Below are 13209 nucleotides of genomic sequence, written 5' to 3' on the forward strand. Positions count from 1 at the left end.
CACAGCCTTGACGGATCTAGGGCCATCTAGAACAGCTCTCCATACAAGGCAGCCAATGGGGGACAATAGACAATAACACCTAGGAAACATGAGGTGATTATGATAAATAATGGACGGACAATTTTAACAGTGCTCATCTGTGAAGGTTGACGAGTCAGACATGTTTTGCTGTGCCAACAATAAATGATGCGTCACTTATGTTTGGTTAGGTCGGAGCTATAGAATATTAAAAAACATCTTAGCCGTTCTTACCATTAGGTGTGCATAAACTACAGGTTATAGTCTTATTTTTATTTAACACAAATGTGAAACTATTAATCATATTATCAGTATTAGCCACAAGGTAATTATCATTTATTGAATTTAAAAAAAAAGTACTAATTAGTACATCCCTAAATTCAAATCATATACAACCAACAGCGGGATAACTCTGAACATACCTGAGGTTTTTGTACTGGATGATGAAAAACATTCTCCAAATCAACCTGTCACATCGGGTAGTGATTTGCGTATTTCTTTACAATCACGTAATGAATAATGAATGTAAAAGCAAAGTTGTGGGTCATGTTTCACTCACAGGGATGGTCAGTATCCCAACATAAAGCTGCTGAAAGGAGTTTTTGAAACATCAAGAATGTTCTTTTGCTTCAGTGTTTGAATAACTAATTTCTTAATGCTCTTAATGTCTTTTATTTTTGTAAAGCACTTTGAGTCGCTTGTATTGAAAGGTGCAATATGCCTTGCCTTGTAATGTTAAAACCTAAACTCAAATGCAGCATTTCAGGACTATACACAGACATCCTTCTTCAACACGGTTTTAACTTTAAAAAAACAGCTTTTGGCTTTTTGTGTCTTGTTTGGTTTGGTGGATCTCTGATTTATGAGGACGGCTGCTCAAATGCAGGTATGTCACGTCGGGATATTTCCAGCGCTGCTACAAAAGGAGTCTAAAAGCAGGAACGTGTCCAACTATCTAAAATATTAACGGTGGACTCTTGACCAGAAAGCTCAAATGCTTGCTCTTCGTAGCTGCTGCTGCTTCCAGGCTGCATGAATAACACACAGCTAGATGACACGCTTATGTGGTTCTACAGTCCACCATCAATCTGTGATGTTTATATATCCCACTAAGCCTTGTTTCCTTGTTGCTTCCCTTAACCTTTAGAGTTCTTCTGCTTTAGTTAAGCCCTGTTCACACGTACAATGTGTCGCGAATGATGTGACGGCTCTAAATACATGCTTGAATGCATCCAAAATGTGTTGAGATTTCTAGCTACATTTAGAAGTGACACATAAGCACACATTAAATGACCTCCCAGCCATCTTTACAGTTCGCTCAAAGGAGGAAAAAACCTCCCTGAGGCGGTTATACACACCTGATCTGCCAGTGATAAACAACTTGGATGAAAACAACCACTGCAAGAAGAGTCAACAAGCTTGTTTGTGTAGTTTTTCCAGCAAACCAAGATAAATCTTATCATGACACAATCCAGAAATAGCTGGGTACAACACAACAGCCCTGGTGATTCCCCTCACTTCTCTGAATGACTCTGAATGACTGAACTTAATGTGAGAATGGTAACTGTGTGATTGCAGTACCCACGCCATGGTAAGTGGGAGTGTTTTTCGATTCAAGAAAAAGATGAGTCACAGCCTCTCTGATCACAACTCGACATGTCTTTTCGCTTCACGATGTTCTGGTCTATTGAGGCTTAAATTGGTGGATTACTGTCTATCTCTGTGTATATGATTTGTCCCTTTATGATTAGGGAAAGGTGCTGCATGATTCTAGTCCTCTTACATGTAGTGTTCGATTATAATGGTTTGTGTGCAGAGTGTTGGAGATATTGGTTGTAGACATTTAAAAACAATTCTAAAGCAATGTTTCTTTAAAGAAATCATGACCTGGTTAGTCGAGAAGATCCACAGACCTTGTTGTGAGTAGTTTCATGCAGGAACTATTTTCTCCTTGCCAAACTGCACATGCCAACTGTATTACATACATCTAGTCAAGGACAAGATGCTTGATGTAACATTGAAGATGTAGAAATGAACAAGCTTCTCGTCAACTGAGCTGTTACGTCGGCTAGCTCAGGTGAACTCAGGTGAGTCTCTCATCCAGATGCACGCTTCCTTCTTCGCAGCGATATATTTGGAGGTGTAGTTCGGTAGAAAGAAAATAGTTCCTACATGAAACTGCTCACAACAAGGTCTGTGGATTATGTTGAGTTAATGTGTCATGATTTCTGAGTCATTCAAATGTGTTTTTGATGCACCACAAGCAAACGTCACCTAGAGAAGGCAGACATACTACACTTTTGGGGTAAGCTGTCCCATAAAACTGCTTCAGGGTGGACTTTCCCTCCAGATAAGTCAAGAGTATATTATGTTCTCACATTAAATAAACTGAGCGCCCTGAATATACACTCACCATGTGGGCTGGTGTTTGAGGTGAACCCCATCCCGGGTTCTGTGGTGGTCTCCGGCTCCAAATAGAATATACCATCATCGTCATAATCTGGAGTTGGGGTTTCTGGAGGGAAGGCCGTGGTCTCGTTGTCTCCCCCCGCCGGGATGGGAGGAGGGGGGGGCTCGGTGCTCGGTGGTGCCACGGGGGCATCGGTTGGAGCCGGAGGTGAGGGGGCGGGGATCGGTAACAGCGCGGTGGCATTCGGACCCGGCAGTTGTACATCCTCCTCACCAGCTGGTGGGCCTGTGGTTGTTGTCACCGGGATGACTGTGGGGGCGAGCGTTGTGGGTGGGCCTGCGGGGGCTTGTGTGTGTGCCACTGTGAAGTTGAGGGAGGGAGCGACAGGGGGGTCTGTGGGTTTGGCAGTGATACTTGGAGGACCTGGAAATTATAATGAAGAAAAAAGAAGAAAATTGAAGTTTCTTAATTCAATCCTTGCAATTGTGAGTAAAGGGATTTCAGATAAGTGGTTCTTACTTGTGATGGGGACATGATCCTGGGCTGAGGCCCCGAGGGCGAGAGCGAGCAGCAGGAGCAGGGGACACACACCCATTCTGCCCTACATGGAGGGTGAACAACAAAAGGGACAAGAGGGTCAGACACAGGAACAAATCTCATTAAGTTCAATAACACTGGCTACCAAGGCCATGTCGTGTTGTTATGATAGAGTCAGGATTTATGTGCTTTATAATCCCCTATGTATTTATTCAATTCTTCAATCCTAATCCCACATGCTCATTTTAGGAAGGTAATACTCTAACATTTGAAATGAAATACTTGCATAACATTAGCCTGTGTGTGACGAATGCTGGTTTACCTGAAGAAGCGAAGTTGGCATCAATCACTCATTCGCACAGCGGGGTCCTAGAAGAAAAACAGAAGACGTCATTATTTTGTTTTGCTTTGACAGTCTGAAAATATATGATTTATTTACTAAATCCTAGCTGAATGTTTTTGCAAGATCAGTATCAAGATGAATAATGTAGGACAGCTTTATTTTGAGACACAGACAGAAATATGAGGCCTGTATTTTCCCTAAAAAATGTATTAATATCATCTGGCAACTTCTAGAAGAATCATGCCATACTCATATGCCCATAAGATGTTTTTATTTAAAAAAATTGTTTAAATGAATTAACTCAACATTTATTTAAAACTTAAGGAATCATCAATTGTGTGTAGCCTTTATTTATCCAGGAGAAATCCCATTGAGATCAACAATCTCTTTTTCAAGGGAGACCTGCAGCACATTGGTTACACATGTAAACATACAATGTACAATACAACAGAAAACAAAATAGGACGTCATACAACATAATTTACAGGGGTACAATTTACAAACCTATTCATAATGACAGGTACCAAGAGTATCAAATATCATTTCATCCAGCCGAGCTTTAAAATGATGCAGGGGAACCAAAATGCTCAGTTTCCAATTTTTTTGCAGAGTGTTCCAAGCTAGAGGAGCTGCGCACATAAAAGCTTTAGTACCTAAATCAGTCCTAGCACTTGGCACATGTGATAAAAACACATCCTGGGATCTTGGGCAATAGCTACTGTGAGATCAGAGAGCAGATATATGATGGTAGTTTACCCAACATGGCTTTATAGATGAACATGTACCAATGACTGAGCCTCAGAACAGTAAGTGAAGGCAGACCTGCCCTGGCATACAGGGTACAGTGATGAGTAAGTGCTATATCAATGGCTATATATTCGTTTTAAAAATGTAAAGAAATACAAATGTTATGTACTTGATGATCATTTTAATTAAAATAGGATAAATACACACACAAAACTAACAAACAAGAAAACAACAATCACTTAAAGGTCCCATGTCATGCTTTTCCGGTTATTACCCGTCCCCTTGTGTGTTATTAAGGTTTTTATGCATGTAAACGGTCTGCAGAGACAAAAACCCTGAAAGTACACCCTGTAGCGAGTAAAACTCTAATGGCGCATTTCCACTACACGGCCTCGCTCGGCCTCGCTCGGTATGGCTAGGCCTCGTTAGGACTGGCTCACTTTATGGCGCATTTCCATTACAGTTTAGGAACTGGGGTAGTATCTATAGAAACGCAGTGTAGGCGGAGCCGTGACGTCATCTTCAATGAGAACCCCAGAAAAACAACACAGCCGTTAGCTGTTAGCACTCAGAGCTCACAGCTCCTCATATCTGTTCAGAAACTAGACAAAAGTTAAACAAGTACAAACCACAGACTGCCTGTGTCATGGTGAATACAGTCGCTGCTTTATTTATGTCTGTATAGGCCGTTGTGAGTGTGGACGGCCGTCTGTCTGCAGACTTGACAAAGCATTAATTCATGGTTTTTACTAACCGGTATCAGTATGTTGTTACTTCAGCATCATTTGAAACGTGTATTACAATTAAATCACGGTCAAATATGTCCATCTTGTTGTAGTTGTAGCCCCCTTGCCAGTGATTCTCTCTCTAGTTTAGCATACTCAGCCCGACTCAGCCTCGTTGTCTCTGGCCCTAGACCCACGATTTTATGAGGCCACAAAAACTGTGAATTAGGACCCGCCGGCCGGTACTAGGCCAAGTGGAAACGCAACCAAAGACGGGCCGCTGACGTCACAGCCCTCTTAAACCGTGCTCCGCGCTGTAGTGGAAACGCGCCATAACACAGAAAATACCTCCCCAAAACGCCTTGTTGGAGATTTCTCATTTTCCAATGTTTTCTTCCTGGGTATCGCTACTACGGATACCCAGTAGCCACGCCCAGAGCTATGGCCAGCTTTTCACGAAACAAAGCTTCCCAAAACCTTTCAGCGATTCATGCCGGATATGTACAGCGTAGGGCACTGAAGAACGATGCTGTTCCTACTTTGTTTGGACCAGCGGGAGAATCGGGTACACAACCTGTAAGTATTCATTGTTTGTGTATTTATGATGTTTAAAACAAACAAGGTATCTACCACGACTGTTTAAATGGGTAAACGATTTTCGGACTACTACGTTGGGATCGCGGAGAAATGCTCTCCGCAGACCCATGCTCACATCGTTATAAACCTTTTTCTTACTCAATATCAAGCCACACTTAATGTTTTTACTTCGGCTGTGAGTGTTTGTGTGTGCTCAGGATGAGTTTCGCTTGTTCTAGCTGTATCGCCAAGCCTGTCTGCTCCTGCAGCAGTGTGTGTGTCTGTGTGTGTGCGAGCAGCAACGAGCCTGTCAGCTTCGCGACCAATCAGAGCACACTGGGCTCACAGGGAGGGGGGGCAGGAGCTCGAACAAGCCGTTTAGGACAGAGAGTGAATACCGGTGAATACACATACTTTACAGAGATGCTGTATGAGAAACCAATGTGAGTTTGGAAAATTGCACAGTATAAATCTATTCTAGTATACCTCAACAATGGAATTATGATCAGTAGAAATGGCCATGACAAGGGACCTTTAAACAAGTTAAATAAGGACACCGGGTCCAATTTTAGGGATATATGATGGAAAGTTGCCATTAAAGGTCCCCTATGTAGGCCTGTCACAATAATTAATTTTGTTGGACGATACATTTTCCCGGAAATTATTGCGATAAACGATAATATTGTCGGCACCGTTGCAAGACCATTTTAGACCACTGACATAATGATAATATATAATAATAATTCAAGTACATCCTTTCAAACAGAACATTGTATTGAACATTCAACATTGCAAATGAAATGTGAAATAATATTAAAATATATAAATTATATATAATAAATAAAATAAATACATTTAATTATAACAAATTTATCAAAATCACACAACCAAAACAATCAATTAAATAGACTCAGGCTGGAAAACAGAGCTCTCTCTATATATATATATATATATATATATATATATATATATATATATATATATATATATATATATATATATATATAAATACATAAATAAATATGAGCACACTGTCTCACAAGCAAAAAACCCTCCTTAAAACAACAGTCAAGTGTACAGTCCACTGTCCATACAAAGACCCAGATGCCACAACAGGCCATATCCAAATCTGTATTTCAAAGATTTCGAGCAAGGAAATACCAAACAGATCATGCATTTTAGCCATGCCTCATTTCGCTCTATTTTGCTTTCCTCCACCCTGTCTTTGCATGCGCTGCAGCTGACCACGCCCCCCTGCAAAGGAGGGGGCCGAGTTACGAGCGCTGTGTTACCATGCTGTTACCATGCTGTTACCATGCCACGGCAACCTCTCATTCCCCTGATAGGTCAGCTCCACCGTCCTGACGTCAGAGAAATGTTCAAATCTGGATCCGTTTTTATCAGATCCGTTGCAGCCCCTTTTTTAGAGATTTGGGTATGGAGGAAAATAGAGAGGGCTGTGTTTTCTGACACTTGGTGAGTTCCCTGGAACACCGGGGACACATATTCATGTATAAAAGACGTACAAAAGTGCATTTTGCATGATAGGTCCCCTTTAAGGTTGGTCGTATTGCTAGCTTTTGTTGCTACCTTTTTTTTTATAAATGCGACACACCGCCCGGCTCATTCAAGTCCGTAGGTTTGCCTCATTGATTTGGCTTAAATATTCCCACACCGGAGATGTGGTATTAGGTTTTGCAACCACTTCCATTTAACTTCAAATTCCCCTCGAGTAAGTCACATGTTGTCTCCTGCTTGTCTCTATATTATTAATTTGGCTGCTACACTGCTGCACGCGGAGTGTCCTGACCTGGCTGTGTGTGAGCCCCGCCCCTCACAGCGCGCCGGGCTGGCAGCCACAGCGCTCCTGGCTAAAATGCTGGTCACATCCTTATGTAAACAAACACGCATGTAAACGGCAATTTATCGAGCTCAGAAAAGTTATCGAGTCCATTTTTATTTATCGTACGATAAGTCAATTTATGGATTATCGCGACAGGCCTACCCCTATGATACTGTTTTACATCAATATATTATAGGTCTCAGATATATACAAAACATGTCTCTGAAGTGTTTGGCTCCAAACACCAAACAGATCATTGCAGCATCCCATAATCCCCTCTGTTTCAAAAGTGCTGCTTCTCTGTCTGTTACTTTAGATGAAAATAAGGAGCCACTCCCCACGCCCCTCTGAGAGATATTTGGTTAAAAAGAACACAATGGTGCTCTAGGAGGAGATTCAGGTGATAAGGGGGGGGGGTTACCTTGGTTGGTTATTGGCTAATTGTTACACAAGCCTAAACATCATTATGACATCATAAGGTGGCCAAAATCTGATCAGCTCATTTTCAGACAGGTTTCTATATAAATGGATCAGGACAAAAAGTGAGAGAATCTTTTTTCCTGAAACTTTCAGAATCTCTTTACACAGAGGGGACACATGCTTATGTATAAAAGACATGGACAAGTGGATTTTGCATAATAGGTGACCTTTAAGGGTTTTATGAATAAATAGACCGAGGCCTGTCATGAGTTAATGTTAGAATGAATGGAAAGGCAAATAAAGAAATCCTATTTCTCATACTGAATTCAACCCTATCCCCCACCTTTTCTCTCTTTTTTTTTTCTGCAACATTGCCAACAGTGTTTCATCTTAAAAATGTGTTAAATGTTTAATGTGACTCATTCATCACCAGGAGCATGACCAAAACAGAATTAGTGTTGCATCTAAATTCCTGCAGAGACAGTGAATCAGCATTTAGGAAGCTCTTAGCCCTCAGATATATGGGAGAGACAGACGTGGAGAAAGCCTGAAGGCGAATGGGTGGTCATTCTTTCTCATTTTCATTATTTTATGCAATAACAGAGGCAAAGAAGGTGGTTGTCTCCATCACTGAACTGTGATAATCCCTCTACCTAATCCCACGGTCCTGCCCCTGGAATAATCCAGCCGTCTGCTGCCGTTTACAGACACACTTCAACACCGCAGCTCGACCGCACACAAACTGATGCTTCACATCAGGGATTATTGCATCAGTGGGCAGGGGATAAATTGGGCGCTAAAAGCTCTAATAGTGCCAGTTGCCAATCCTCTGGTGATTTGAACTAAGCTCATTCATTGCAGTATTTACACTCTGGTTTCAGCACTGTTTGGCAATGACTGCAGTCTGAAATGGGGCAACTTATTTTGTCAATGAGGATGCCATTAACCTACAAATCCAATTGTTGTTATCCCTCTCTCACTCTGTGACCATTTGGCCAGCAGAGGCTTGCCAGCAAATGCAGGCTAAATGTCTGCTTCCAAAAATCAATTCATGCCTACAGAAACAATACATACAAAAATCCAGGCGATACAATTCTTAAAAGGTTACCAATGCCTTTTGATAATTTTGTTAACTTTATTTTGGCACAGGGCAGGATGTGCTTCTGTGCCATTTGAAGACATTTTTCTTAAATTTGACAAAAGGGTCACAAGTGTCCCTAACCTTAAAGCTTGCTGTTCATTGTCTATAGGCCTGCAACCAATTATTATTTTCAATACTAATTAATTTGATCAATTAATATAAATAAATATAGATACATTATTGTGGCAGCTCTTATGTCATGCACACGCCAAATAAGTAAAACCTTTACACACTTGGCTTTTTATTTGTTATTACATATGTTTAAAAGGTAAACGTTTACAATTTGAAATTCATATAATATTCATTATTTGAAATTCTACCTGTGAGAGTCAGGAAACCCTTACCTCAACTACCTTTAACCTGCTCATTCAAATAAGTAACTCAGCTATAATGTCAAACTCAGGGGTTGGTTTTGTGTAAATTAGCATTATTAAAAAGGCATGTTGAATATGTATTCACCTTCAATTTGAAATGATGGTTTAAGGTAGGCATGATCACATCCACAAGCTTTCTTTGTTTTGCTAACCTTTTCTTCATAAAGCATGACTCATTGTTTCTGCGTGCCACCCTGGGAGGCTGGATGACGTGTCGCTGTAAGTGATATAAGCCGGTGCTGTTGCTGGCCTTCACTTCACAGATGCTGCAGGAGCCCGAGAGCTTTTTATCTAGAGACTGCAGACCCCGAAGAACAACTCCCCGGAGACACGTCTTAATGTGTTTTGGGCCTCCGGAGAAGAGTGTGTGTGTGTGTGTGTGTGTGTGTGTGTGTGTGTGTGTGTGTGTGTGTGTGTGTGTGTGTGTGTGTGTGTGTGTGTGTGTGTGTGTGTGTGTGTGTGTGTGTGTTCTCTTTTCAACAGACTTGTGTTGGTGGAGGAAATCATTAATTTAAGAGTTACTCGGCAAGTGCTTCTATTTGTGCCACTTTTAAGTTTTGTGCTGTCGGTGCTCTCTATTAAAAAGAGATACTCTTGGTGACAGTTGGTGTAACTCACACTAAAATAATGGAAGCTGCAGGAGACATCCCAAAGAAACCGTGTCCAGTTATTTGGTTGGAGCATTTACATTATTATACAAGAAAAAAACAGTTCAAGTGATACACTCTTGTTTAGCGTCCTGATCAGTGTTTCCGCCAGACCAGGGCTGAGAGGGCGTCCACCCCGAGAGCGGGGGGGGGGGGGTTGAATTTTGACTTGAGCCTTCCTTTATAGATACTGTCTTTTTTACGTTAGTGAGCCGGATCATTTGGCTCGGCTCTCTTAAAACCCCGGCTGTTTCGGCTCCCAAACGGCTCTTCATGTTACCACAGTTTACCACGGAGCCTCAGTTTCGCCGCTGCGAGGCTCTGGTGCTCGCAGCTCACGCGCGTGCTCCACTAGCACTGTTCATCGCATCCAAATCGCGCTCGTTCCGTGTTGTCCTGTAGCAGGCACCGCCGATGTCGGGGAAACGATCCTCAATACTCCGAAAATAATCCCACCAGACTCCTTTGCCCCTCCAACAGAGGGATGTCCTTGTCCTTTTTCCTTTTCGTTATTTCAAGCGATAAAAACTCTTGATCTTCTCTCGAATTATTAATATTTGTGGACGCCCTCGGCTCGCGTTCAGGGCGTCCCGAGCTGAATAAGGGTGTCAAATGACGGCAACACGCCCCCCTGGCGGAAACGCTGGTCCTGATCATAACTAATAATCTTCCAAATGGGTTGTGGACAGTTAATACACAGTTTCGTTGTACGGACAAGATATCATCATGTTTTAAGCCTGTTTTAGTTCACTGCAGCCTCCCGCTAGACGTAGTGAAACAGTCAAGGAAAAAGGAGATCAAATATCGAACAGTTTCATCATGTTATTCCCTACAGAGGAAACATGTACATGCCCATCTATTAGCGAACGCAAGTACTTTAAATAAAAGGTAATCATGCCGCTCACGCTCTCCTGACTTTTGGCTTGTGTTGTGCAACCATGTGAATATTTCTCAGACAACGAAGAGCACACAGAGCAATCCACAGGGAGAAGCTGCCCAATGGTAAAGTGCTACACTGCAACAGCTTTCTTAAGACTCTGACGAGCAACAAGCAACCAAAATCAATAGTTTGACTGCAGGGAATAAAAACACAGAAATGTGCTTCCTCTTTGATGATAATCAAAAATGACTGGTTTCTTTCTTTTTCATGCCTCGTTTTTTTTTTATGTGTCATTATGCTAACTTTCAGTATCCAAACCTACATTGCTAACTTAAATGACACATTAATAAAGTGTTATTACAAAGTGTTAAAGGTGGGGTAGGTAATTTTGGAGAAACCAACTCGAGTGCGCTAAAATTTGAAAATACACAGCCGGAAGAAATCTGCCACTTCCTTACAGAGCCCCTCCTCCAACACACACGAACGTGCACATGACCAATGAGGGCACGAGATAAGTCTGTGCACAGATGGAAGGCTGACAGGCAGGTAGGCCATCCAGTTATTTTAGCCGGGCCGGTTAAAATGATTGGTCGTACTTTTTACAGTATTACGGCTTCCACAGATGAATATTTTAATGGATTTTTGGTCAAAGCACTTAAGATATTCATTGCTATCGGGATGTTAAGAGCATTCCATGGAATATAACAAAAAGTGTATCTCGAGCCGGTTTCTCAAACTTACCTACCCCACCTTTAAGTGTAAAAAGTCGGTATTGAATGCTTTGAAGATTCTTCGATTGTTTGCTTTCCATCGTCGAAATGTCCTGATCTACATTGGGATGTTTTTTTTTAGCAATAAACTAAACTCTATAACATTGTCTTTGAAAATATGAATTTCTGATTGCTGGCAGGTGTCCAGTACAATGATATATCAGAAGAACAACAATCATATTGAACATGAATGTTTCAGGCAGTGAAATCAGGTACGCTAAACTATGTATAACCATAGCTAGAGCATCAAAGCTAATCCCTCATTCTACGTTGACACTTAACTACCTGGGAAATGAATCCTAATACGTGTTGTTCAACTGAATACAAAATGTGTACAACTGACTTATATAAATAAATACAGACAATTCAGATGCGACCAGGTTTTTTTCTCAAGTGTCAATGGTATACCATCCTAATATAAGCTGGGGTATGTCTGGTTTTCAGTGACGCTATGTCACATTGTTTTTCATTGAATTGTAAGAGAAACAAATATGTTACATTCTTTTGCTTTAATGCCGATACACATTTTTATCAAGCTTCCAATGTCATTTTGATTTTGTGATAATAACCTATTGATCTGATTACATTTGATAGAAAAAAATGTCCCTAAAGTTTCGTTTTCCAGAGCATTTGAAACATGTTTCTCAGCATCGCACAACAAAATTAACAATTGGATATACACGGGGATCAAATGTACACGAAATATGCCATTATATAAAAGGGAATCTAATCTGATAATGTAGTGTAATCTCATATCTAATCATGTAAAGCAACATATTGAACTTCACCACAACCACTGGGCAGAACTCGATGCTTTAATGTGCATTCAAGTGGTGAGCCCGACCAACCATTGAAGAGTTTCTTCTCAGCCTGTGGGCGAATGCAGACCTCATACGAGTGCAATCACACGGTGCTGAAAGGGCTGGGCTGTTCCCATGCCATTTCATTCACACAGTGAAAGGAACACTTATAGGTAGAATATAAAGGAAGTCCAATTACATCTCCATGACAACCAAAGGCCAAGACGTTAGATCAATGCAAGGTAGTCATTTAATATGGAGAGTTCCCACTCAAGTCTGTGAATTTCACCGATGGTTTTATATTTACGTGTGACCCGAGGTGAGGTAATGAGTATCTTCTCCGACTGCGCGGACATGAATCAATGAATAGCTCAAAAATGAAGACAGATTGCACAAAAGAGGATCTCTCAGGGGAAGAAAATACTTTATCCTGAGAGTCCTTAGCAGCCGTTTCCTCGGTTTATAATGTGTCGTTTTATCTAGATCCCAATGTAACCGTACTTCCACTGCAGGAAGCGTTTCTTTTTAAGAATCAACACATCTTATTAATAATTCAAAGAGGATGCCTCCCCTAGGCAAATGGGTGAGCTGGAAAACCAACACACAAACCCTACAAGTCTTGCTGACATGACACCAGCGGCGGTGGTCAAGGGGACTTCAGCATTCATGCAGAGAACTATTTCCCTCTGGCTTTCTACAAGGCATCCTGCTTCTCTAGCTGCTGTAGCGCTAGATAATGCTTGTCTGTCTGTCTCCATTCATGGCATATTAATACTGTTTCTATGTCTTGAGAAGGGAGGGGGCGTGGGGCAACAGGAATACTGTGAATGCTTCTCTTCACGGGGAGACTGAAGTAGGCCTAACCCAGGGCCGCGAGGACTCCTGCCCCGAAACAGACCACAGATTATACGTCCCCGGTGCCACATACAACAGCCACAATCCTCTGGACTTCCCTTTCTGAGGGATACTGCTCCCCGC

At 41.6% G+C, this 13209-nt stretch overlaps 1 protein-coding gene across 2 annotated transcripts in view; it reads right to left on the reverse strand.

Moving 5' to 3' along the window:
• The window catches only part of ptpra (protein tyrosine phosphatase receptor type A), a 33037-nt gene that overhangs the window by 15310 nt on the left and 4518 nt on the right, over positions 1 to 13209 (reverse strand). For both annotated transcript variants that reach the window (XM_034121660.1, XM_034121659.1), the window contains exons 2-4: positions 3288 to 3334; positions 2948 to 3029; positions 2432 to 2851 (exon numbers count right to left, since the gene is read on the reverse strand). In XM_034121660.1, coding sequence (XP_033977551.1) covers positions 2432 to 2851; positions 2948 to 3029; positions 3288 to 3308 — 523 coding nt within the window. In that variant the 5' untranslated portion in view covers positions 3309 to 3334. The remainder of the gene's footprint in view (positions 1 to 2431; positions 2852 to 2947; positions 3030 to 3287; positions 3335 to 13209) is intronic.

The sequence above is a fragment of the Trematomus bernacchii genome, unplaced genomic scaffold (genome assembly GCF_902827165.1).
Source record: "Trematomus bernacchii unplaced genomic scaffold, fTreBer1.1, whole genome shotgun sequence".
In the NCBI taxonomy this organism is placed as follows: Eukaryota; Metazoa; Chordata; class Actinopteri; order Perciformes; family Nototheniidae; genus Trematomus; species Trematomus bernacchii.